The sequence below is a fragment of the Carassius gibelio genome, chromosome B2 (assembly GCF_023724105.1).
Source record: "Carassius gibelio isolate Cgi1373 ecotype wild population from Czech Republic chromosome B2, carGib1.2-hapl.c, whole genome shotgun sequence".
NCBI classification, from domain to species: Eukaryota; Metazoa; Chordata; class Actinopteri; order Cypriniformes; family Cyprinidae; genus Carassius; species Carassius gibelio.
In genome coordinates this window covers 5,577,891-5,604,817 of record NC_068397.1, presented here as the reverse complement: position 1 = coordinate 5,604,817, position 26,927 = coordinate 5,577,891, and the positions used below count along the sequence as shown (strand labels likewise).

At 36.3% G+C, this 26,927-nt stretch overlaps 1 protein-coding gene, 1 long non-coding RNA gene and 1 pseudogene across 2 annotated transcripts; all 3 read left to right on the top strand.

Annotated features, from left to right (window-relative positions):
• The first annotated feature begins 211 nt into the window (after window positions 1–211).
• Window positions 212–3,147, top strand: rgs13 (regulator of G protein signaling 13). The gene is made up of 5 exons (XM_052549517.1): window positions 212–379; window positions 496–537; window positions 620–681; window positions 1,956–2,122; window positions 2,210–3,147. The coding sequence occupies exons 1-5, from the start codon at window positions 309–311 to the stop codon at window positions 2,387–2,389; spliced, it is 522 nt and encodes a 173-aa protein (XP_052405477.1). The 5' UTR covers window positions 212–308; the 3' UTR covers window positions 2,390–3,147.
• Window positions 3,148–14,620: 11,473 nt separating this feature from the next.
• Window positions 14,621–18,332, top strand: LOC127951416 (sphingomyelin synthase-related protein 1-like; annotated as a pseudogene).
• A 3,196-nt stretch (window positions 18,333–21,528) lies between these two features.
• Window positions 21,529–25,906, top strand: LOC127951565 (uncharacterized). Its single transcript, XR_008152667.1, has 4 exons — window positions 21,529–21,585; window positions 21,942–22,035; window positions 22,229–22,331; window positions 25,742–25,906. It is a non-coding gene; the product is annotated as an uncharacterized LOC127951565 (long non-coding RNA).
• The last annotated feature ends 1,021 nt before the right edge of the window (window positions 25,907–26,927 follow it).

Genomic DNA, 26,927 nt, shown 5'->3' with positions numbered 1-26,927 from the left:
ACAAGAGATCTGATGCAGAAGTCATAATTTGCTTATCTTCCAGTGAACTTTCCATTCTGATTTGCATCTCTGCATCTACACAGCCGTGCTGTAGCTGCTTTCATAGAGAGAAACACTATTGCGCCTGTCTAAGCTAGTTAGCGTCACCCAAAAAACTTCCTCTTTCATTGTGGTTAAGTGATGCTAAATGGATGACGCCAACACAGATGGTATAAAAAGAGTTGTGTGAACAGCCCGCTCTTATTAACTGAAAAAAACGAAGCACAAAAGCACGCCAACACATATCTGCACCAAAAAAAGTTTTTACGATGCCAACTATTTTATCATCTTCAGCTGAAATAAAGAACATGAACAACGAGGGTAAATCAGTCAGTCCTAGGTAAGTGTTTACTCTTGCAGTTTCTTTTGAAATGTGAGTTAAAAACAGCATGTATATCATTGGAACTGGTGATTTTGTCAATTTTTTTTTACTGAAAATAAATTCTCTCTCCTCAGGAGACTAGACAAGTGGCGGTTTCGTTGCCTGTTGACAGACAAGTAAGCTACTTTCATTTTCTTATAATCACTATTGTGATAGGATTGCATTTGAACATCCACTAATTATGCTTTATTCAAACAGACTGAACCCTGGTGAGACTCTGCTGTGGTCCCAGTCACTGGAAAACCTTCTTAGATCCAAATGTAAGTGGCTACACATAATTACTTATTGAATCTTTTATGCTTGACATTATGCACACATACTTATATGAATTTTGTTTTCATAAACACATGTTATAACAGCATTCACAAACACTTCTTTTCCATTGTGGTTTTAACTGATGTTATGTAGGTCAGGGCAAAAATGTACAAACAAAGCCTACACTGTTTACTAGATGGTCAGATAGCTGGATCAAGCAACTGACCTGAACTAGTGGTGTATGTATGCAAACGAGTAGAGGAAAGCAGCTTCAGTTGTACAGAAGAACACGTAAGCTTTTACTGTTTGGACTCGTAAGCCACACATAAAATGTAAATAATAATCATTCAAAAACGTACTTTTATTTAGTGTGCAATAAATTGATCAAAAGTGACAGCCAAGACATTTGTTATAACAGATTTTAAATAAATGCTGTTTTTTTCCTGTTCATCAAAAAAATGCTTTAAAATGAAGTATTGTGGTTTTCACCAAATATAAATCAGCACAACTGTTTTCAACAATGATAATTATAATAAATGTTCGTTGAGCAGCAGATCAGCATATTAGAATGTTTTCTGAAGGATCATGTGACACCCTGGAGATGGAGCGAAGGCACTGCAAATTCAGCTTTCCATCACAAGAATAAATTATATTTTACAGTATATTCAAATAGAAAACATTTGCTTTAAATTGTAATAATATTTCACAATTATTACTTTTACCGTATTTTGTTATCAAATAAATGCAGCCTTAAAAAATGTTTTTAAAAAAGTAAATTGATGTCAAAAATTAGATTTTGAATGGTCTAATGTTTTATTTTTTTTCTATTTGTCCAATAGTTACTGTAAAACCGAAGCTGCTTTTGACTTTCTGTTTGTTTTTAGAGTTCATATTTGCATACATAAACTTCTCAGTTTGAATCTTTTGTTTTCCTTATACACACACACACACACACACACACACACACACACACACACATAGTGAGAGAGGACAAAAACATCTCAAAGCATGGAATAAATTTGAATATCAAGCAAAGGTGTTTATTTATAATAAAGATCAAGCACCTTGACACCAGTTGGTTAAAATTGATTTTAAAAATGGTTCTGTTCTGAGAAAATCACTTTTTTATTTTGTAGCTGCCACTTGATATTTTTTATGATCATTTTGCATCCACTGTGATGAAATTCAGTTTTCGGAGTGATTTAAGTGTCTAAACTATATTGACGTAAAACAGCACTCACACTGAGCAACAGACTAACCCTGCGGTTTGTTCTTATAGACGGCATGGCAACATTCCACACCTTCCTCAAATCTGAGTTCAGCGATGAGAACATTGAATTTTGGCTGGTATGCGAAGACTTCAAAAAAATCAGGAGTTCCTCCAGACTATCCTCAAGGGCCAAGAAGATATTTGAGCGTTACATCAAGGCAGAAGCTCCCAAAGAGGTAAGAACAGAGTGAACCGAAGAAGATCTCTATGTGGTTTTATTAATCGATCGACGTCAGTATGACTCTCCGTCAATCTCTCCTCAGATAAACATCGATCACATCACGAGAGATCTTATCAAGCAGAACGTCCAAGCTCCCACCAGAGTGTGTTTCGATGAGGCTCAGAGGATTGTCTACGGTCTGATGGAGAGGGATTCCTATCCCAGGTTTCTTCGCTCAGACATGTACAAATCACTCCAGGAATCAGTCTCACAACGGATTTAGGTCTGAGAAGATCTTGAATGAAGGACTTTAGGACTCCAAACACATCTGTGGGACTAGATGGCCATGGAGTAATCAGGCTTTGTGGAGAATCAGGCCTGGACTTGGGTTGCACTGGACATTGTGATCCACAAGAAAGCTTGAATAAGCTATTGTTTATATGTACTGTATTACACTGCTTTATTGTTCTGTGTGGCTGTGGGATAGACAAAGACAAATGAGCTTTCTGTACAGCTCACCTGTGATGAACCACAGGAGATCTCAAATGTACTGCAACCACAGGAACACCATATGGACCTTATTTAACTTTATTACTATGATGAGTGTCAAATCTGGTTAGCATGAAATGCCTCGGGAATAATACTAATGACATTATAAAGACTAATTATTTTATATTAACTCATTACTCAATAAGCAACAACAATTTCATGGACATTAAATGATCTGTAAACAGAATATGTAAATCCCACTGTTTTTGTGTCCAGTGGGGAACTTCTGGGTTATTCTTACAATAATATCTATAACACACATAGCCACTTGCATTTTTCTAAAATTTCGCATTTGGTTAATATTTCAGGAGGTCAACAAGTCATATAAAAAGTTTGGCTTGTGTTTTTCCTGGATGCATCAAATCCTTGTTTCTGAATGGCAAATTAATGTGATGGACTTAGAAAAAAAAAACATGAGATCCAGATTTTCTGGTCGTTCATTTTTAAGATCCGTTTAATAACTTAATAAACACAACTGTAAATAGAAAATCATTTGCTGTTTTTTGTTATTGTTGTTTTTGTTTTTTAGTTTTTAGTTTTAATTTGGGAAGGCCTGAAAGATTTAAAGGTATACGTATCTCTCCATTAGATAAAGAAACTAAACCAAGTGACATTTATTTAAAAGGAAGTTACACTTCTGCAGCAAAACTATTTAACAAAAAGATGGTTACGTTTTAAATGTTAATATTCCTAAACTAAAGTGCTACCTATTAATCAACTGATATTCTGTTCATTGAAAAACAAATATTTTCAAAACTTCTGATAAATGATAAATTCTGATTGGTAAGATCTAATATATGCTTTATAAGTACTAATAAACAGTCAATATGCTAGTAATATGCATGCCAAAGTTAATATATGCTTTATAAGTACTAATAAACAGTCAATATGATAGTAGTACGCATGCAACAAGTTAATAGTGAGAAAATTATTCCTAAACTAAAGTGCTACCTATTAAACAACTGATATTCTGTTCATTGAAAAACAAAAATGTTCAAAACTTCTGATAAATGATAAATTCAGATCTTATTTAGACACATATTTTTTTGGGTCACAGCAAGAAAATCAAACATTCAATGCTAAATTTTAGGGACTTTTCTTTAAAATGAAAAAAAATATATATATATTTTGTAATATGAAGTTTCATAAACAGACGTAGTTATAAGAAATGTAAATTGGATATCCCCTTCAGCATGCTGCTTTCTGTTTCATGACCGAAAGTTTGAGAGGGGGAGGGGATGGGGTAACATCACATGATGACGCCTGACTTTCTGTCACCACTTCCCTATTTACACAAATAGTGTGATAGTCACCGTACTCTTTTCAAATATCACAGACAAACAGGAAGTTGACAGGCCCAGTCAGTACCCCTCAGCTAAAACAAAAAATAATCACATCAAACACGTACTGTCGGGTTTATTTTTTCCTATAATGCTCATATGGAAAAAAAATAATAACCATTTCCTCTGTCAGAATATTGCAGGTTTTATGGCTGGTCATGTGCTCTTTAAAAATTCTGGGTAATTTACCTACATTGTCTTTTACTGTTAACCACAATAAGCAGCATATTGTAAATTACTTTATGGTGTATGACTCATTAGAAAGGGATGCATAAAAAATAAAGGCCTATGTCAATGTCATGTTATTTAAAAAAAAATAAAAATCACCTTGATAGTGGAAAATCTGATAAAAGTATGTTAGCAATTTGTGTGACGAGCATATAAAAACAGCACCATCAGGCATCATCTACTGACTGATAACTGGTTAACTGTAAGATAACATACATTATGTGACCCTGGACCAAAACACAAGTCTTAAGTGTCAATTTTTTTTTTTAATTGAGTTTTATACATCTTCTGAAAGCTGAATAAATAACCTTTCCATTCATGCATGGTTTCTTATGATCAGACAATATTTTGCCGAGATACAATTATCTGCAATCTGGAAACTGCATTAAAAAATGCAGAAAACAAAAAAATTGCTAAAAATATACACCAGCGATTAATAACTGGTTTTATGGTGCAGGGTCACATATATAATGAAAACATTGAAGATGGTTTAACATCACATTATCTGTAGCTAATTGACAAAATTCATAAGTAAATTTTAAAACAACAGCATTAAAAGGGTTATTTAATGGCTATAATTTTTTGAATACAGGTGAACTGAATTGAAGGCAATCAAGGGGAAACACAAGAAAGTAGGTCAAAGGAACTAGCTAGATAGGAGAACAGAAACAGATGGAAACATAAATTAATGAAAGGGTAAGTTCAAACAAAAAGGAAAATTATGTAATTAATGACTCACCCTCATGTCGTTCCAAACCAGTAAGACCTACGTTCATCTTCGGAACCCAGTTTAAGATATTTTAGATTTAGTCCGAGAGCTCTCAGTCCCTCCATTGAAAACATATGTATGGTATACTGTCAATGTCCAGAAAGGTAAGAAAAACATCTTCAAAGTAGTCCATATGACATCAGAGGGTCAGTTAGAATCTTTTGAAGCACAGAAAATAGTTTTTTTTTTTTGTCCAAAAATAGCAAAAACTACAACTTTATTCAGCACTGTCTTCTCTTCTTTGTCTGTTGTGAGTGTGTACAAACCACTACAGTTTATTGTCACAGTCAGTTTAGATATCCAGTTTGCGAAAGAAACGGTCGATGTAACTGGATCTTCTTGAACCAGTTCACCAAATCAAACTGAATCGTTTGAAACGGTTCGCACCTCCAATAAGAATTAATCCACAAATGACTTAAGCTGTACACTTTTTTAATGTTGCTGACACTCCTTCTGAGTTAAAATAAACCAATATCCCGGAGTAATTAATTCACTCAAACAGTACACTGACTGAACTGCTGTGAAGAGAGAATAGAAGATGAACACCGAGCTGAGCCAGATAACAAACAAAAGACTGACTCGTTCTCGAGTCAATAACCGTTTCTGTCAGACGCGTCCGATTCGTGAACCGAGGAGCTGATGATACTGCGCATGTGTGATTTAGCGTGAAGCAGAAAGACACACAGAGCGTCTGAACTGAACTGATTCTTTTGGTGATTGTTTCTGAACTGATTCTGTGCTAATGTTATGAGCGCAGGTAAACCGAAGGCTTGAATTAAGGGCAATCATCGCCAATGACATCATTATGTCGAGTGCAAAAGAACCGTTTCTTTCAAACGGTTCATTGAATCTAAATGTCCGGAAGAATTGGTTAATGGAAAAGAACTGAACTTCCATCACTATGTGATCCGAAAACCGATGCAACCAGATCTTAAAGGGGGGGTGAAATGCTATTTCATGCATACTGAGTTTTTTACACTGTTAAAGAGTTGGATTCCCATGCTAAACATGGACAAAGTTTCAAAAATTAAGTTTTACGTTTGAAGGAGTATTTCTGTTCCAAAAATACTCCTTCCGGTTTGTCACAAGTTTCTGAAAGTTTTTTTTCGAGTATGGCTCTGTGTGACGTTAGATGGAGCGGAATTTCCTTATATGGGTCCTAAGGCACTTCTGCCGGAAGAGCGCGCGCTCCCGTATAGCAGAGCACTGAGAGCACAACAGACATTCACTGATCAGAGCGAGAGCGTCGCGAAATGTCACAAAAGGAGTGTTTTTGTTTGCCAGGGCAAGACAACCCTGCACAGATTACCAAAGAAAAAACAGCATTAAGGGACCAGTGGATGGAGTTTATTTTTACAGAGCATCAACGGAGTTGTGCAAGTGTTTGTGTTTGTTCCCTGCATTTCGAAAATGCCTGTTTTTCAATCAAGGCCCAGTTTGACGATGGATATGCGTATCGTTTATTTCTTAAGGATGATGCAATCCCAACGAAAAAGGGTCACGATCGTGTGTTGGAACCGCAGGCGGTGAGTAAAACTGCTTCAAATATCTCTGCCTCCTTGTTAGTGTGTCCGCCTCCCATCGGAGACCCGGGTTCGAGCCCCGCTCGGAGCGAGTCGTTGCTGCTGCTGCTCTCGTTCAGTTTCAGCCTCGGGATCTGATTCTGGATCATAAATAAACGGCTGAATCTGACTGTTAGCCATGGTTTATTTTGGATGATGGTTTTTTCCTCAAGGTAATGTCAGAGCTGTTAAATATGTTTTTCAACAGCTCTGGGTAATGTCACAGCTTCCAAACGCTCTCAGCGCAAAAGCCTACTGGCGCTCGTGATTCTTTAGCTCCGCCCACACGCCACGCCTCCAGTCGGTCGTGTTTTTCCGGGAAAAATCGGTACAGACTATCTTTCTCTTATGAATATAATAAAACTAAAGACTTTTTGGAGTTATGAAGGATGCAGTACTACTCTATAGGTACTCAAGATTAACAGGATATTGAGTGAAAAAGAGCATTTCACCCCCCCTTTAAATCGAGAACAATTCATTAATTTGTTATCTGGCTCGGCTCAGTGTTCATCTTCAGTTTTCTCTTCACAGCAGTTCAGTCAGTGTACTGTTTGAGTAAATGAAATACTCCGGGATATTGGTTTGTTTGAACTCAGAGGGAGTGTCAGCCATGTTAAAAAAGTTAACAGCTTAAGTCATTTGTGGATTAATGCTTATTGGAGATGCAAACCGTTTCAAATGATTCAGTTCGATTTGGTGAACTTGTTCAAGAAGATCCGGTTACATCAAACGATCCGTTCGCAAACCGGATATCACTAAACTGTAGTGTTTTGAACGCGCTCACAACAGACACGGAAGAGAAGACAATGCTGAATAAAGTCGTAGTTTTTGAGATTTTGGACCAAAATTTATTTTCGATGCTTCAAAAAATTCTAACTGACTTCGATGATGTTTTTCTTACCTTTCTGGACATGGACAGTAGACCATACACACAGTCTCAATGGAGGGACTGAGAGCTCTCTGACTAAATCTAAAATATCTTCGGATTTGGAACGACATGAGGGTGAGTCATTAATGACATAATTTTCATTTTTGGGTGAACTAACCCTTTAATTAATTTATGTTTCCATCTGTTTCTGTTCTCCTATCTAGCTAGTTCCTTTGACCTTTCACCTGTGTTCAAATAATTATAACCATAAGTTCCATTCTTGCATTTGTATAACATCTGCCTCTTAAGTTCTTTAAGTTATTATTGTTGATTTGCTTTTGCTTTGCTGGGTTGGATTTTTCTCTGTTGTTTCCCTGGGAATTTTTTTTAAAGACTGTACGTATATTGAACTATCCTTCTTTGTTGTGTGCTTTAACTTAGTTTAGGTGCTCAGTGACAGAATTCTGGTCATGTAGCAAATCCATTGAATTACAGTTCATTTACTTAAAGTAATTCCTCTGGTGTCTTTCTCCAAGGGCCTTTCTCAGTGACTCTATACTGATTATTCATAGTTTACTCATCAGCTGAACCTATAACCTTTTTATGACCTTACCAGATGTTTAACGCAATTTTAGAGAAATTGATGTGTGATTAATATAAAGTTAGAGCCTCAGAGGCTGAGACACCTGTCACATTTTACACAGTAGAGCAAAATCATGAAGTAGAGATAATCAATAGCACCACCAAACTGCAACATTAATTGTTTCCAAACAGATTTCTGAGACACTCCCTCTTCTGCTACTAACAGTAAGCCTGCCCAAAACGCACACCATTGGCTGAGAGAAGCCAACGTTTTCTGATCAGTCAGCAATTACTTTCTGAATGTGTATGTGTGTGTTAAAGGATTAAAGAATTGTTAGGCTGCATTAATTAGATCAACACCCATGTACTTGTTACATTGCAAGATGAATGACATCTATGCTCATATTAATCTGTTTCTCTCTTATTCCAAGGTCACCGTAGCCACCAAAGCCAAATTGTATCCAGATCAGAGGGTCACTGCAGTCACCCAGATCCAGTACATATCCAGACCAGATGCTGGATCAGCACCCAGAGAGGACCTCTACAGCCCTGAATGTCAGTGGAGACCAGTACAAATAGATGAGCTCATGCAGAGACAGATTCCCATTGACTATTGACAGATTCACAAGACCTCACCTTGATGGCCATTGGGGAAAGACCACGGTAACCAGTGTCCTTTGCACAATCTGACTTTGCTGCAGCATCTAACTGCTGATTCGTCTGGTCAGAGGAGAACTGGCCCCCCGACTGAGCCTGGTTTCTCCCAAGATTTTTGAAACGCTATTTTCCTATTTGATACTTTAAAGCTGTTTTGACAAAAACTGTGTTGTTAAAAGCACTATATAAATAAAGGTGACTTGACTTGACTTGTGTCTGACCTTGTTTTTATATCCTGGTGGGGAAACAAGCTAATAATCCTATAGAATGAGTATTTTTGAGAATGTAAAAATGTAGAAAGTTGTCTGTGAGGGGTAGGTTAAGGCATAGGGCTGTAGAATATACGGTTTGTACAGTATAACAATCATTACATCTATGGAGAGTCCCCACAAAGATAGTAAACCAGATGTGTGTGTGTGTGGGTGTGGGTGTGGGTGTGGGTGTATACAGTATGTGGTTAAAAAAGGGGTATGCTGAGAAGACAAACGTGTTTTGGGACCCCTGTTTTACCCCTTTCTAAACTCAAAGCATATTTAAAGACAACCCAATCTCGTGAGAAAACACAGTTTCATAAACTATTTATTCATCTATTATTGCATAATGGTCCAACCCAGCTTCACATTTTAGTTACAATCCTAATCCACATATGGGCATATGCAGATTGTATAAAAAGTTATACCAATTTATCAAAACATAAAATAATTACAAACTGCCATGAGAGCGTGTTGTTAAAAATGCTTATAATAGTTACATTTTACTGGTGATGTGTGTGCACTAATGCGTCATCATAATAGATGCTCAGCGACACGCTTTATGTGCTTGCGACGTCAAAGCAGAGGTTAAGAGTGTTTAAGCACACACGCAAGCCACATCCTTTCATGATTTCATTCTGTTTGATCTACTGATATCAAAACAGCAAATTGAGGTTGCAAGATTTGGAGAGGACAGCACATTAAAACATTTTCAGACCTGACAAAGCACATAAGCGAAATCGCTTTCACCACAAACACACAATCTTTTCAGGCATCTAATTCAAAGTTGAAAATCTTGGCTTTAGAGATTCTTACCTGCTCTGGGAAAACCCCGAAATGGCAAAGTCGCTTCTTGAGAGCGAGAAATCTACACTTATTGATTAGCATCTGTTATATAATAGATAAATACTGCCAACCAAAGGATTTTAGTCCTCTTGTTTGATTTCCTTCAGACTGTCTCAGTCACGCTATGGTGGATCAGTGGGTTCATTCTCTTGAGAAGCCACTTTTAATTTTTTTTTTTTTTTTTTTTTTTTTTTTTTTTTTCGTATTGCTTAAGTTATCTTAATGAATCTAAGCATGCTCATTGCATTCATTAGTACTACAATGCTTTTAGAGAGAACGCTGCCATCTACCGACAAAGTTCTGACCATCTATAAGTTTTATGTTTACTTTTACATAATAGTTTATTTGTCATTAAAATTAATAAAAATGTTAAAAACATAAAAATAGCAGAGATTTTATATATAACCAAATTAAAATGTAGGTTAAAACATGTCCCAGTCTATCAATTCATGTCCTAATACTATACAGAAAATAGTGATATTTCAGTGGAATCATAACAATGTCAAATTAATATGGTAGCTATTCAACAATATGTAATAATAACGGTATATAATAAGTAACAAGGTGTCCATGCTCCACCTCTCTCTGCACGCTATTGAGGTCCTTGATTGTACAAGGCTGAAAACAGAAATGAATCTATAGCCTGATGGAGAATAAAGCCTGTCCTGGATTCTTTCATTCATTTATGCAGCAGTCTGTGCTTCTTGGAGGATGAGTGGTGACTGACCCATTTAGTGTTGAGCCTGGTCTGACATAAGTTTTATCTCCTGTAGAAATGGCAAATGAAACTCTGACTCTTAGGCACTAACTGGCCCTGGGTCAGCGAGACACTGCAGTGACTCTAAAGTGTCTAAGATGTCCATTAGACTTGACCAAAGGTGATTTGACTGCAGGCAGCCCCAAAATTGTGATCTTTTGTAAGTTTATTCCTCTTTCAGTAAAGTGACGTGCAAAGCAGACAGTTTTGTGAAGTCACTCTGCTGACAACAGACCTCATGGCTTCAAAAGGATTGGTTTAAAATAGAAAGGTGGTCAATGTCTGCATCTAGTGGAGAGTGGCAGCAGATGAAAAGCTTCTGAAATTCAATCTGTATACAATTTATCAACTTTTTACCAGTTTATATATTAGATTTCAATCTGTGGAGTAACCAGACCAAACCTGTGGCTAAATGCACTTGAAACTGTAAAAAGTTATTTAAAAGTAAAAAGGTAAAGTTAATGATCATCGGAGTCTGAAGTGTCCATCAGTTGTACCCTTTGAAATCCTTCGGTTTGGAACGACCCTTCAATATGGCGGCAATGATTGTTTTCACTTCGAAGTGTCCATCACATTTGCATGAACATTTGTACGGTGTTATGCAAATCTTCCCACATCATGAGGTAGACTTGTGTCTTATAACAAGCCGTTTTAGGTTGGTGTGGTTGACTCTTAACTTTTATAAAGAATATCTCTTTGGATTTGAGACTTTAGTCTCTGCGACTTTACAGATCGTCTTTATGCACCAAGAGCTTGTAACACTCCAAAGAGAAAGGAAAAATGATGCCATGTGATGAACAAATGATTTGGAAGAACCTGAACACTCGAAACAGGTGAACTAATTTCAGAACAGAACCAATATGATGTTTTGCATGCGCAACTGAATGACTCGTTTGTCACGAGTCACATTAAAGATTCATTCAAATGAATAGATCATTCAAGAAAGACCCATCAATAAGCCTTGAATACTGAGATAGTGTGGATTTAGTGTGCGTTAAGGCCACTGTGCTTTGGCGTTTTAAAGACCTGGGACAGTCTTGAGCATTTACTTCCTGTCATGCTCACATGCTCTTAATTGGCCAAGACTGCAAGTGTGGTGGTCTGGACCGAGCGGCAACCTTCTGGTCTCTATATTAAATTCTACAGTATACATTTCATTTTATATGTCATTCATATTTTTATTGTTTTTCGATTAGACCTTGGTTCCTTGGGCTCCATTCAGCCAGTGTGTGTTTGTTTATACACCTCAAGCATCGCTTCCCTCAACATGAGGGGCGATTTGGGTGAATCTCGTGGTAATTTAGCAGCACTCCCCTTTTTCCAAAACTGCTAGGTTGTTAGCCGTATCCCTTTAAAGGAATCTTTCCTGATTCCAAGCCTTCATTTCTACCCTGGGCCGAACAATTAAGTTGGGTATGTAGCTTAGGCCTTTTGGCCGTAAGGGGTACTGTCACAGACAGCCGTCTAAACGTCCCGGCAGCAACTCCCATGGAAATGGTAGAATTGGTACTTAGTGCTCGCCATGATTCTGGCTTGCACTCCCCTCAGCACGGCGGCGTGGGTATACTGTTCCCCAAAGCGACCCCTAGAGGACGCAGTTCAAAGTTACCTCGAAAGGGAAGTAAGTATGAAAACAAAGTTCCCTGAGTATGAAACGAGACACTGCGTCTTCTAGCTCCCTGCCATGCTTCAGACCCTAGCTTCAGACGAAGAAGATAATGACATGCTCTCCCGGTGCTTATTTATAGTCATGCCGGTAGTGACGTCAGAGGCTGTCGCCGGCCAACAAGTTGGTGTTTTTTCAATGTATACTTCAGACACGGGTCACGACGAGGTGTTCCCCAAAGCGACCCCTAGTGGACGCAGTGACTCGTTCCCTACTCAGGGAACTATGGTTACATACGTAACCTGAGACAGTTTTAGTCTATTCCGTCTTGGCTTCAAGAGAGAGACCAGGAGGTTGCCATTCGGTATACAGTAAATGCAGCATTTACTTTCGAAATTGCAAAGATTGGCGTATATTTTGTCAAAATAAATGTGAATAAAGGGAATTAAAAATTAATAGAAATTGTGTGTGATTAGTTATACAGTAATTTTTAAGTTTAACGCTATAAAAATGTGTAGAACGAAACATTCAGCACTACATCCAAATGGCAGAATTATTATAATTTTTTTCATAATGAAACAAAGTTCTTAAGTTCGTTCTTTGAACATTTCCATATTCTGAGTTTTGTAGCCACACCCAAGGGACATGTCGTGCATAGCAATGATTCCTGTTTATACATGCTTTTGAGGGCATCACGGGAACTGACGACCTCAGTCACTATACAGTGAACTCCAACAGTGGTGACTAATTCTGCCTAACATCTCATTTTATGTTAATGTTTGGGTTTCCATTTTAAAACCATTTAGATGCTATTTTGTCAGACGTTTAGTTTTAAACACTCTGTAGTGTCCCTGAATCAATAATTGGTCTTGGTACACAGTGTTAGTATTCATCTATGTGTGTACAGTATTTGTGTTAACACCCAATGCTCATGACACATTTATTGTTCATTCAAATAGACTGGGTCTGTTTTTGTTGAGGTTTATTGATTTAAGAAGCTTCCACTGAATGTTGTAAATGTTTTTCCAATGATTCTGGTTCCAGGACTTGTTGCATGTGAATATGTCAGCATGGCTAGAAATGTTTGCTCATTTTTAGTATCCTGTTGTGCCAATAGGTCTAACATACAGCACTAAAACTAAGTAAGGGTCTGTGTGTGTAATGTAATTCATCATGTTTTAGAAATCGTCTGATCCTGTAGGCCTATATCTGTGTACAAACTGCAAACATTTGAACTTGAATTAAAAATCAAGATGTTAATTTCTCTTTATTTGTCTATTTAGTGAGATCATATTAATGAAGTCACTAGTGTAGTTTATAATGTAATTCATGTCATTATGCACTGTTCATTAATTTTGTACATTTAGACTTAATTCAGCCAATCACACGGCACTGATCACATTTTAGACATTATTTGAATTGATTACAGAGGTTACACACAGCCACTGCGTGATAAGAAAGCATCCAATGTGTGTTTATTAGAAACTCTTAGCACACAAGTTCCAGAATAAGCAGAATTTAAAACTGTTGATTGCATTAATGTACTCAGATGCAAGTACTACTGAATGTACACAGGCCTTTGGAGTCAGAGACTGAGAAGTCGAAAGGATGAGCTGTAGAGGGTGATTCACTGAGACCAGAGGTATGTTTATGTGATTGCAGTCCTCCAAAAAATGGAAAAGTCATAATGTTGTTATAAACCTGTATGAGTTTCTTTCTTCTGTGGAACAAAAAATATATTTTGTACACAGGAATCCAACAGCGTTGGAAATCATTGTCTTCCACCGTATGGACCAAAAACAGACATTTTTCAAAATATCTTTCTCATATCCAAAAAAAAAAAAAAAGTTTAAATGATGACATTTACATTTTTCATTGATTTATCCCTTTAAAGGTATAGTTCACCCCAAAATGAAAATTACCCCATGATTCACTCACCCTCAAGCCATACTAGGCGTTTATAACTTTGGAGTTATAATTTCCTAACTCTTCCAAGCTTTATAATGGCAATGAATGGGGGTTGAGATTTACATGATCTTAATAACCTTTAACTCTGATTGTATATCTGAAAGAAGAAGGTCATTTACAGTACACCTAGGATAGCTTGAGGGTGAGTATATAATGGAGTAATTATCATTTTTGGGTGAACTATCCATTTAAGAAATGGATACTCTGTGTAGTTAGGTTGAATTTTGGTTTTTACATCACAAAAAGCTAGATAGACGACCACAAAATGGAACAGAAAGCAGGGGAACTGTTTTATTTCCCATGCAAAAATAAGATCCATCACAATTTTTATTAAATTAAATTAAATTTGATTAGATTTTTACTAAACCACTGCTAATATTCTAAAAGTCCAATAAATAAATCAAAACTTACTAGATGACCCGCTCTTAGTACAGAGTCAGAATTTTTTATTCTATATAAATTCCTTAATCTTTATCTGTGTGTTTTTACATTTACCTGTGTACATGTGTAATCATATCTGTTTCTGCGAGTATGCCAGGCTCCAGGTAAATGGGTGCAGAGGGCTGGAGCAGTATAAAGCAGGTCGCTGGATGGCGGGGTTTTGTGAATATGTGGATCTCTTGTGCTCTAAGCACAAATTGGATGGTGCCAGTCTGCTTTGTCTTACTTAATCTGACCTGCGGTCTCCTCCACTGGAACTTAAAAGTGCTGGGTGATACCAAGAGATTGATGCTGTATGTGCAGATGCTACAGAGACAACACACAACCCTCACGCAGTCAGGTTAGGACATACACGCTAGAGATATAGACCATGTCAACTCTAATGGCTTTGCAGAGCGAAGGTCAGGAGACCACCGGCACTATAATGGGGCAGTAACTACAGTTGGTGGAGAACATAGTTACTCGAACGCCAAGTGTAAACAGTATTGTGGTCAGCTGGACCCAGAGTACTGGAAGACTGCACTCAGCACACTCTATGCCATGCTGGTGTGTGGCGTGACATCATTCGTCCCAGTGTTAGTGCACGAGAGAGGTCCTGACATGAGGACATACCCGCCACTACCAGACATATTTCTAGAGAGGTGAGTTATATCTGGATGGGTGGAGATTTTTTAAAAGTGAATTTTAGGATATTTTAATTAATATACACTGTACTGTATATATAAAAATTATTATATGGACAACTTTTTACATAATTATATTTAATATACTATGCATTGATATAACAGTTCATTTATAATTTATAATCAGGGTGCACATAGGTGCACGGGGGGATACCCATGAAAGGTGTGTAGTGTGTTTGGGCCTGCATCATGCGCAGGCAGCATCCAATAGCTCGCAGAGACTTTGACACATGCACTTCCCATGCTTACAGAAACCGCGAGCTTTCCATGCTCAGAAATTCTAACACATGTGGAGACATTACAGCCACAGGTGGAGGTTTTGAGGCCATTAACGCTTTTTCGGGCCACATGGGAATGCTTGCCTGGCAATTCCACAATGGGTGTTATGCACAATTCATCACAGATTCACCATTCAGCCCACCTCATTTTCACTGAGTTCTTTCCACTATTGTGAGTTCAGAAGAAACCGCAGTGTCTGTCGCACATTGAACCAAACAATTGTTTTTTCACGATTGATCTGAAGGATACATATTTTCATATTCAGATCAACAAGAGGAAATTCTTCAGATTTGCTTTAGATTGCAAAATGTATCAATTCCGTGTTCTTCCCTTCGGCTTATCCCTGGCCCCACGCATGTTCACAAAATGCATGGACACAGTTCTGGCTCCGTTGCTGCTCCAGGGTGTTAGTGTGTTAAACTACCTAGACGATTGGTTGGTCTTAGCACAATCACATACTCAAACACACTCTCATTGAGATTTTTTATTGAATCATCTAAGCCCTTATGCACAAATTTCCAAAAGTGTGTTTTGTTCCCCTCTTTCATGTCATGCCTTCGCCACTTCAAAACAGGCAGCTCAGTGACATGAGTTTGTGCCTCAGACTTTTGGCAGCAGCGTCCCCTGTTATCCATGTAAGCTTACTTCACATGCATCTATTTCAATGGTGGGTGAAAAGCCAAAGGATTTTACCCTGTTGTTTTCTGCATCAAACGATTTCAAAGAATGGAGTCTGATTGGGTCTGTCCAACCACCCCTTTAAATTTGTTTCACTTTCCATAATCCGTAATTGACAGAGGAGCATCTTGGTGCCAGGGATTTAAAACTTTCTTTGCTTCATTGTAGTACTACGGTGATATCTCTTCAGCGCACAGAGCGAGCAGGTCAAACTACAATGAAGAATATTAATAAATTTGACTGGGACTGTTATATAGATACTATTATAATGAGAAGACCATTATACTAAAACGCTATGAATTTTTTTAGTTTAGCTGCCGTGTTTCTGCACATTGTTTCATGAAGAACACGTCCACAAAAGGAGTTTGCACTCAGAGCCCCGCAGATATGTTCATGTGCATTCGGGCCCTTTTTGCAAATAGCCTATAAGTCTTAATATTACCGTTATGTTGTATAAATAATGAAGCATATTCTATATGATATAATGAGTTGAATCCCATTGATTAAAAACTTGCTATCAAATGTGTCACTCTACTGGTCATCTTCAGCGTGCGCAGCTCAAAACAGAAATGCAGAACATTAACTGCTAACGTTATAGGCTGATGCTTTAACGTTATAATGAGAGCACTATTGTAAAAACTGTTAATTGATATGGTTTCATAGACGTTAAGTGTTAGCGATCTATTCATCAAAACATAAAACATTATTTACCCCATTTATATTTGCAAAGTGTTCATTACACATTTCCCCTATGTGTTAACATCAGTAATTATGTTAGTCGAATGTCTGACTTCACTCTTGTTAATGTATTTTGCCCTGCCCCCAAACATATGATTTGACTATCAATCGAATATCGGCAAGATTTGAAAATTCTGATTAGACTATGAAAATCCTTAGTGGGGGACACCCCTACTGTGCTGTCACAAAGCAACGCATGTCCCATTGGCTGGTGGAGGCTATATCCTTAGCCTATGAGGTCTGCAGACCCTTAAGAATTCAAGTACGTTCAGGTACGTCAGGCATGATGGTATAGGGTTCCCATACGGTGACGTCACCGCATCATCGAAGTGACCTATGAAAAGGAACATCTCGGTTACATATGTAACCACGGTTCCGTTCCGTACCTTGATGATTTCCTTCGATAATGAAATCTGAGCGAAATAGCATGCGCAACACGCAGGTATACTATACATATGCATGCGTAGGGCAGTTCCAAGCACTATTTGGCCAAGAGTATTTTACGGGATGGTAGAGGGCTTCAGACATTCGTCACACCAAGGGGTGTTCCCATATGTTGACATCACCTCAGCATCTCATTCCCTATTTAGGGAACCTTGGTTACATATGTAACTGAGATGATTTCTATTCACATTGAAAGTATACATCTAGGCTACCGTTTTTCAAAGCACAATGCAAAACTGTGACATTTCATTCATGGATGCTCTACAGACAGAAGCACATGTTCATCTAAACCGGGAAGCAGATGTACTTACTTGTCGGCTACCCACCAAAGTAAAAGCTTGCTGATTTTCAGTTTGAAAACTATGAAAGTTCAAATTAAAATAATAATAATAATAATAATAGCATTTTATTTTTAAGTTTGCAATAAAATAATTGTATTTGTATTTAATACTCCCTTTTATTTTAAAATAAAAAAGTACTATCACACTTTATTATTTTTTTCGTTTATTATTGTTTTTAAAAATACTAAATAAATTGCAATATTATTACTATTATACATTTATTTTTTATAGTTATATTTGATGGCTCACACTATGTGCTATTATAATCAAATATTCATTTACTCTTTGTAAATATTTTACTGATGTAGTGAACATTTAGAATTTGCAACATTAGTCAAATTATGGTTCAAACCAAGACACAAATTTCTATACTTTTAAAATGCTGCAAAATATTAAAATATTTTTGTATGTTAAATGCACATCCAACTTTTTTTTTTTTCACAATTCAGTTAAATGAGAAGTATATTTTAATAACTCTTTTTCCTCAGTAATCTCTTGTGGCTTGGGAGAATTGTAACTCTTGTTGTTTATGTGTCAGTGTTCCCAGAAATCCCTGGGCCTTCACCATGGCTGAATCATGTGTAGTGGTGTTGAGTTCTATATTGAATGCTGGTGTTGTTGATCCACAAACACAGCTAAACACACAGACAAAGAGGCAAAATGCATCCCAGTAAATTTTAAAACATTTTAATATATTTACTGTGGTCTCAGGGCTATGTTAATGTATAGTTATAATATTATAAGCGACAAGACAATGCAGTAATTTTCAGAAATTGCCGGTACTTATGAAAATGCTTTATTATCATGTAAATCCCTTGTAGATGTGTTGAATTTTAAATGTTATTTGAAGTTAATTTTATATTTGTATATATTATCACTGTTACATATTGCTCACTGTGGACCCATGATCAGTTTCTTTTGGCAGCTCCTTGGCAGTTGATTTTAACTATAAAACATATAAAACAAAAGTTATTCGATTATTAGACTAAATAAAAACTATTCATTTCAGGATTATTTGTAATCAGCATTTTAAGATAGACAATATAAATATGAAATATGTATTTTAAGGTTTTTCTCATTGTTTTGAAGGATAAATTACAATAATTTATTGTATACAAAATACAGTAAAACAGTAATATTGTGAAATACTTGTATAATTTAATTTAGTAGACTTATTTATATTAATCTCTTCACAAGAATTCCAACTCAAACAATGTACTCTTGATGTGAACTGCAAGGTACAAAGAAAGTCATTGTCTGTGTACAGTTACAGTATTGATATGTACAAACAATCCTTGATCATTTCAACTTCCTCTAATAATGTCATTGGCTAGCAACCACACCCTAGGTTCATTTGACTAGTACACCTTCAATAAACACACACACTGTATGACTAGAGATTAAATTATTTAACTGTCCAACCTGATTTGACTGATAAGTTTTCAACATTGACTTCAACACTTTAATATTGTTTCATTTTGGTGCAAGTAATCATTATATGAGAGCACAAGTAGACATGGTTATCAACAGTTTTCCCTTCTCCATTAATTGTCTACTGCCCCTTTTTGCTTGACTTTAGAGGGTCAGTGTGATATAAGACCTGAAAACTCTGAACACTGTGAGCAATATTGTAGATGTTGATGCAGAATGCATGCAAGTAGCATCACATGAAGATATTAATAATTATGAATATTTAACATTAACATAAAAAATATTACTATTTAGTCATTTATATAAGTTCTAAATGAGTCAGTGGTTTTCGATTTATTCATTTTTATTTACATATGATTCTTACACATGAGTTATTTAAAGATTAGTTCATATAGTCATGCAAAATATGTTACTATTCTTTACAAAAATAAATAATTTGTGAGGGTATTGGCTTAATTCTGTATATAGAGATAGCAAAAATGCTCTTTATATTTATTTTATGGTTTATGGTAGTCTCCTGTAGTGCCGAGTGCTACATTAAAAAAATATATATGTTATCTGTCGGCGACATAACAAACCATCTGCAAGGTAGCCAAAATTGTCCAAAGCTTTTTATTTCTGAAATAAGTCTCTACTAAACAATTTTAATTAAATAAATATATTTATTTAGCATATTAACATTTTAATTAATACATTTCATGTTTATTAATGAAATAGACATAATACTATTTTAAAAGGATAAACTGCAGCTGTTAGATCAAAATGATCAAGTAAAATATAATTTTTGTAAGCTATCTGTCTAATGTCCCTTGTTTTAAATAATCAATGTAAATGATCTTAAATAACAATATTTAGCTTTTACAGTGTTTAAATGGTCCTGTGTGTGCATGCATGGTTTATATTGCTTGTGTCAACTTTGATGGAGTAATCCTTGACTTAATCTCTGAATGGGAGAATGACTGGTACAACTGTCTATGTTCACTGTATGGCATTAGATAAGTTTAACACTAGTTAGACTTAATTTATTTAGTGTTTTCATGGCCAGTCAGTTTACAAAGCTAGCTTATATACATGATCTTGTCTGTGTTTGTGTGTGTGTGTGTGTGTGTGTGTGCTCTTCTTTTTGTGACATATCAGGACACAACTCTGTATAATTACATGGGTATGACACAGGTATTACGAGGAGAGAGTGACTTATGAGGACATAACCCATGTCCCCATTTTTCAAAATGCTGATAAATCATAATTTTTTATTTATTATATTAATAAATTAATACATTTATTTTATTAAAAAATGTATTTATTATATTAAGTTTCCTGTGAGGGTTAGGTGTTAGGTGTAGGGCTGGTTAAGGGCGATAGAATATACAGTTTGTACATTATAAAAACCATTACGCCTATGGGATGTCCCCACTTTTCACAAAAACAAACGTGTGTGTGTGTGTGTGTGTGTGTGTGTGTGTGTATAGGATCCTTATAGGATATAATGTTTGATTATTATTCTCTATTATGTCTTTATGTTTGTATGTGAAAGGGTGTGGAACAGAATTTAAAGCGCCAACACTGTCCCATCAGAAAATACAACCAATCCTAAAATCTTTTATGATTTCTTTGATTCATTGGATTGGACCAGGGAGCACACAAAGAACCATTAATGTAAAATCCCGTTTTTCAGTTTTACAGTTAATCTAAAGAAAAAAAAGAATAATCAAAAGCTAATTTAACTGCAGCTTTTTAACTAATTACACATTCACATCTTTGCCATTTTATTTATTAAAATTAAATAGTGAGAGAATTGACAGGAATGTAGTTATGATAAGTAAAAATTTGAGGGTATTTAGCTCCTATATCAGACTTACACATAGAATATCGGTCATGTTATGCAAAAATATTGATATTGGTTTAAGACAGATTAAGTTGTTTTGTAGCAAAGAAAACATGTATTTAAAATGTTGCAAATATATTTGAACTGTGAAAGTTACCAGTAAGGCCGTGTGCACGTCTGTATAATGCGCATAATCTGATTGAACAGAAACATTATGTCATGTCTTATTATTTGAAGTGTCACCTAAAATTAGAATCTACTAATTAATTTGCATTCAGCACTCATAAAAATATTTACCCAAAAGAAATTTGAATAGAAGCTTTATTTGAATTTCAGTTATCAAATGAAAGTTCAAATATACCTAATCTCTACACTGACCCCACCAATGCAAATTATTTAGATGTAGATCAGTTATGTAGTTTTTCACCCATCACAGAAGTAACAATTAAATAGAACAATTGCAGCAGAACATTCGAAGGGTTACTGCTCACTGGTTGGAGGAAAAGTCTTTCAGTCACATATGTTTATTCAGCGGTAGTGTATATATTGTAGCATTTGAAGAGAGTTCCTAAAGTATCTGTCAGTGTTTGACTGAACAGTCTTTTTGTATTGCTCACCACACCTCACCACAACATGGTAATGTACATTTTTTATCCTATGGCTTGATTATGGGGTCTCTTTCACATCTTTTCAAACTTTTCAAACTTTTCATAAGATTCTGTATCTTCCGATAGTGAATATTGTGAACAAGTTGTCTTCTCTAATACAGTGCAATGCAATTTTTTCTGTATATGTAGAATTAACTTTTATTTTATTTATGGGTCTTAAATGTGTTTTAGATGTGTTTTGTAGTGTTGTACAGTTATGCAACTGCTATTTAAAATGCAAATTTTTTTGAGCCTTCGTTATGTTGATTTTTGTCAATGACTTGCAGCAGAGATTTACAACAAATGTTATTAAAAATCAATCCATCTATTTGTCCTATCTTTCAGCTGAGACTGTTTGTGTTGCTTACAGCAGTGGTCTGCTGTAATGCCTGCAGATTAGAAATGTTTCCCACTCAAGATTTCATTAGGAGCCCACCAGGTGATGTTACTACCTCTGTTGGGAAAAACATAACTATGCCCACATTTTTGCAAAACTTTAAGTGAAAGGCCCACCTAGTGACGCTGTAACGTGTTTTGGGAGATGAAAATTGATTAAAAGATTGAGTAAAAGAGCATTTTTATGTTTGTGTGTACTAATAAAAGAATGATATTTGCAATACATGTTTATTCAGGATGTACTGACTCTGATGGAAATCTCCATGATTTTTTCTCTGAGTGGGAGAATGGACCTGAAAAATGTGTCTGTGTGGATTTTGGAACCATCTGTTGTGGACGGTAGCTTGTATTTTCATACTTGCATACACATAATTTATATGATAAAATAAACAATTAGGGTGGATTATGGTAATGTGGGACACTTTTGGCAATTTTAAATTGTGTTTCATATTTCCACATGCAGCCATGTCCCCAAAACATTTTTCAGATATTGTATTCTATTATTTTATTGTATTGCATTAACTGTATTATATTAATATTGTATTGCAGTCATGGACTATAAGTTAGAGAGTCGGACTTCATGTAACTTGCGGGTTCAAGTCTCATGTCCGGCAGGAATTGTAGGTGAGGGCAGTGAATGTACAATATATGATGTTTTATTAACAAGGTTCGGAAGGAGCGCATCAGAAACTTAGCCCAAACACAATCAAGTTAATCAACACCATAGTATAAATACAGCTGACTTACCTCTTTCCATTGACAGTTTATCAGCATCCCTCCTCCACCCCATCTCCTCACTTCAAGTTCATTCAACACTTATACAGGGAGGGGGGTACTCTTGGTTCAGGCCATTCCCGAGCTTGGAGCCCGTACCCGGACAGCATGCCAAATACACATTTTCATACTTCAGCTAATTATATGTAAGCGTGAACTCATGAAATATAGATCCCATCACTCTCTAGTCTAGTCTCTAGTCTAATTTTGAATCTGGATCTTAAAACAAATTATATTGCTGAATTATAAACCAAAATATTGCAAGATTACATGTATTGCATTTAACTTCCTTAATGCAAATTTTATCAATTGCATATAAATATTTTATTTACAACATTAAAATTCACAACCCTGCTTGAATTCAACACCAATCATGTTCACCTTAATGTTGTAAAAGCTGTTGTAATGTTGCACTGAAGCTTAGGTGTCCCACATTATACTAATCCACCCTATATATTATATAATGATGATTGTGGACATTTGGCTTTGGTGTTTACATGGCTAAGTTCTTTATATGTATTATTTGTTCTTTTTTTTCTGTTTTCATAAAATGACTCGGGTGTAGGGTCGGAAATTAATGGCGGCTTATAGAGGAGAAAAAAGCCACCAAAATGAACAAATGTCCTGCAAATTCTAGATAAGGGGCAAAGAAAATGAAATTAAACAAATTATCTAAGTATTGCTTATTAAGGCTGGTGTGAATTAAGTTAAATGGGAAAATTAATGAAAAGTGTTGATGTTGATAAAATTGATTTATTTGTTGGGACAGAGGTGATAGTTGGCATGACATTTACTGTCACCCAACCAAAATCCCTTTCAAGGAAAGTCTGTTCATATGGTGGCCATATTTGCAACATCTCCGGACAGCTATTTCAGGCATCCAAGACCAAGTCCCATCTAAATGATTGGGGGAATCCTGAAACTCCAATTAAATGACATTTCAAATCAGCAACTAAATCTGAAATGAACTTCCCAATAGATGTTGTTTTTTTATGCTCAATACCATTAAAAAAAACTTATTTTTCAGACTAGACCAGACAATGAGTATGTGCAATCATAAGCGCAACTCTCGTTTTTCTATGGGAACCAGAGTCTCTAATGGCAGCTTCAGTGACAGTGATTTTACCACAGTTTTATTCAGAAGGCGGGACTATACCGCATATTGTGCATTGCAATTTCTCCCATTATTAAGTAAAAGGAGTGAATGGGTTTTTGTAATATCTATACAGTGCATCCAAAATTGCGTACTATCTGTCACGGCGCGGTAGAGACGGCGCCGAGGAAAGAACAAGGTCAGGGTCCAGATGCAGGGAATAACTAACTTTAATCAGAACAGAACAAAAAAGCCAACAAGGCAAAAGAAAATGGGCTCAAACACGATCACTGGGAAACCACACACATCTCGAGGAATACTATAGAAATAACAATCAACAATTTACAAGTACAATTAATCCAGGCAGGCAGAGTGGTGGGAGTGAGGAGAATATATGTTCGTGAACAAATGGGGATCAGCTGTGTGTGTCTAAGTGAGTAAGTGGATGCAAAACAGGTGTACCGAGTGAACCAGGTGCATAGTGTATGGTGAATGAGTCCGGGAGATGGGGAAGTGGTGGTGAGAGGGAGGAACACTGGGTCCGGACTCATGACGCTATCTGAGTGTATTGGATTTACTTCACGACCACTCAAAAAGTATGTTCTATATGGTATGAATATAGGTATTATGAATGAAATTTGGACATACTACCAAAACTCCTAGAAGGCAAGCCTGCAACCTTTAGCCAAAAAAGCCCAACGGCTCATGTTAAAGGGTTAGTGCACCCAATAATCAAAATTATGTCATTAATAACTTATTAGGAGTTATTAATTAAATCATTTTGATTATTGGGTGAACTAACCCTTGAATGCTTCCGCTTTGGCAGTACATGAGAAAGGAGACCAGAGGCAGATTTTTTTACTGGATGTCAATGGAGGAGAGGCGTCACTTCGCTAAATAAACAGCTTTTTAGAGAAAACAGCTTATCTTTTAATTAATCAACTGCCTATCAGCTAATCTTCAACATGTTTTACACTATACAATACATTTTAGTTGAACTATTTTTAGAGTTTACACCCAAAAAAATGCAGTTTCATAAGAGAAGTAATTGACTTTTTGGGACAGAAATTCAATGACATCAAGGTTGTAATGTGATTGGTTTTCAAGGCACACGTGATCCAAATAAATGTCATGCTTTCTTCAGCAGTAAGGAATACCAAAGACTATAGAATACCAAAGACGTGTCACTCATATAGTTTTGAATGGGGGAAAATGCCATGCTCGATATACTGTAGGTGATCTATAAAAAGAAGCCCGGCCTTCTGAGTAAAAGAGCCAATTGCTAATCTGTAAAGTCGGCGCGTCACTGCAGCTGCAGCGTTAGAAGTCCCAGTTGCTACAGAAATGGTCAGCGATCTGAGATGTGCGCTCAGGACTGTGCATGCACATTGACTGGTTTAGTTTGAAAAATTGGCTTTTAAAACACTATTTGACCAAAAGAAACAGCATTTATAAGACAGTTCTTATCAAAAATTCATTGGTGATTTCAAATATAAAATTTGATCTTAAGCTAGGTGAACAGTTTCTGAGAATTTTATATTTTATTCATAAATCCTCTCGTGTGGCCTCAATGTAAGGTGTCCTTTGAATGCGCACTTCAGAATCTGGGAGTAAGAATTAGGACACCTGGGTACTTTTTGCTTACTTTGTTTTTCAAATACTATATTGCAAGGAAGTATACAATTTAAGATGCAGCAATAGTCTTTGACCCAACATTATGACATCGAAGGCAATGAGCTGTCAGTTCCATAATTTTTTACTTTTAAATAACACAGAGCTTTTGGGGTCATGTGTAAATTATATATATTATCTAAATTAAAATTTTATAGAAAATGTTAAAAAACGTATTAAACTCAATTTTTATATTTGTGTGTTGGAACAGATATGTCCCTGATTACGACGTGGCTGAGGAAACAAACCCAGAAAAGTAACATCTTGAGTGGGCGAGAAAAAAAAGAAAGAAATTCTCTCTTATATGACCAGACTAAACCCTGCTGAATGAGCTGATTTAAACAGCATTTTCAATAAACATACCTAAGAGCATGTATCTAGGCTTGTTTGTGCATTTCTATATGTAACCCTCCTCAGGCCTTACAAGTATTGGAGAAGGTGTAAAAGGTCAACAACCACAGTGTTTCCTTGCAAGTACAAACAAATGTATTAAACACAAATGGTAATAAGAAGTGATAAAGAAACGAAAACAAAAACAAAAAGGTTTAACCCACTATAGACCATAGGGTTTCCTAATCCCATACAATGGCAATTCCACTGCAAAGACTCAACACTCAATCACAGCACAAAACCAATAACACTACAAGTGTAATAGAAAACCAACACTCACTTGACTCAAACTACTACAAATTGTGCCCCATCACCTTAAGGGGGGGGGGTATGCTATTTCATGCATACTGAGTTTTTTACACTGTTAAAGAGTTGGATTCCCATGCTAAACATGGACAAAGTTTCAAAAATTAAGTTGTTCGTTTGAAGGAGTATTTTTGTTCCAAAAATACCTCTTCCGGTTTGTCACAAGTTTCGGAAAGTTTTTTTCGAGTATGGCTCTGTGTGACGTTAGATGGAGCGGAATTTCCTTATATGGGTCCTAAGGCACTTCTGCCGGAAGATTTCGCGCTCCCGTATAGCAGAGCAGAGAGAGCACAACAGACATTCACTGATCAGAGCGAGAGCGAAATGTCACAAAAGAAGTGTGCTTTTGGTTGCCAGGGCAAGACAACCTGCACAGATTACCAAAAAAAAAAAACAGCATTAAGGGACCAGTGGATGGAGTTTATTGCTTTATTGCACCTATCCCCCAAATAAACCTTTGGCCGCTTGGTTTTCTGGACCCGAATGACTTGTGCTACTAAAGCATTCAATGGCTCTGCAATATGCGAGAACCCTTTCACAAAACGTCGATAATAACTAAGTTCTTGAAGAGAACCGAAGTTCTTGAAGAGTCTGTGGCCGTTTCCAATTTACCACTGCAGCTACAGATCAGTGCTCACTCCTGCAGCCGAAACGACATGTCCCAAATAACGTACTTTTGGGCAAAAAAACAACACTTAATG

What these genes read in the sequence shown, in the direction of transcription:
- rgs13 (XM_052549517.1), top strand. Translation starts at nt 309, where the DNA reads ATGCCAACTATTTTATCATCTTCAGCTGAAATAAAGAACATGAACAAC. An exon ending in GGTAAATCAGTCAGTCCTAG is followed by an intron (nt 380 to 495) that starts GTAAGTGTTTAC and finishes CTCTCTCCTCAG; the next exon opens with GAGACTAGACAAGTGGCGGT. An exon ending in CGTTGCCTGTTGACAGACAA is followed by an intron (nt 538 to 619) that starts GTAAGCTACTTT and finishes TTATTCAAACAG; the next exon opens with ACTGAACCCTGGTGAGACTC.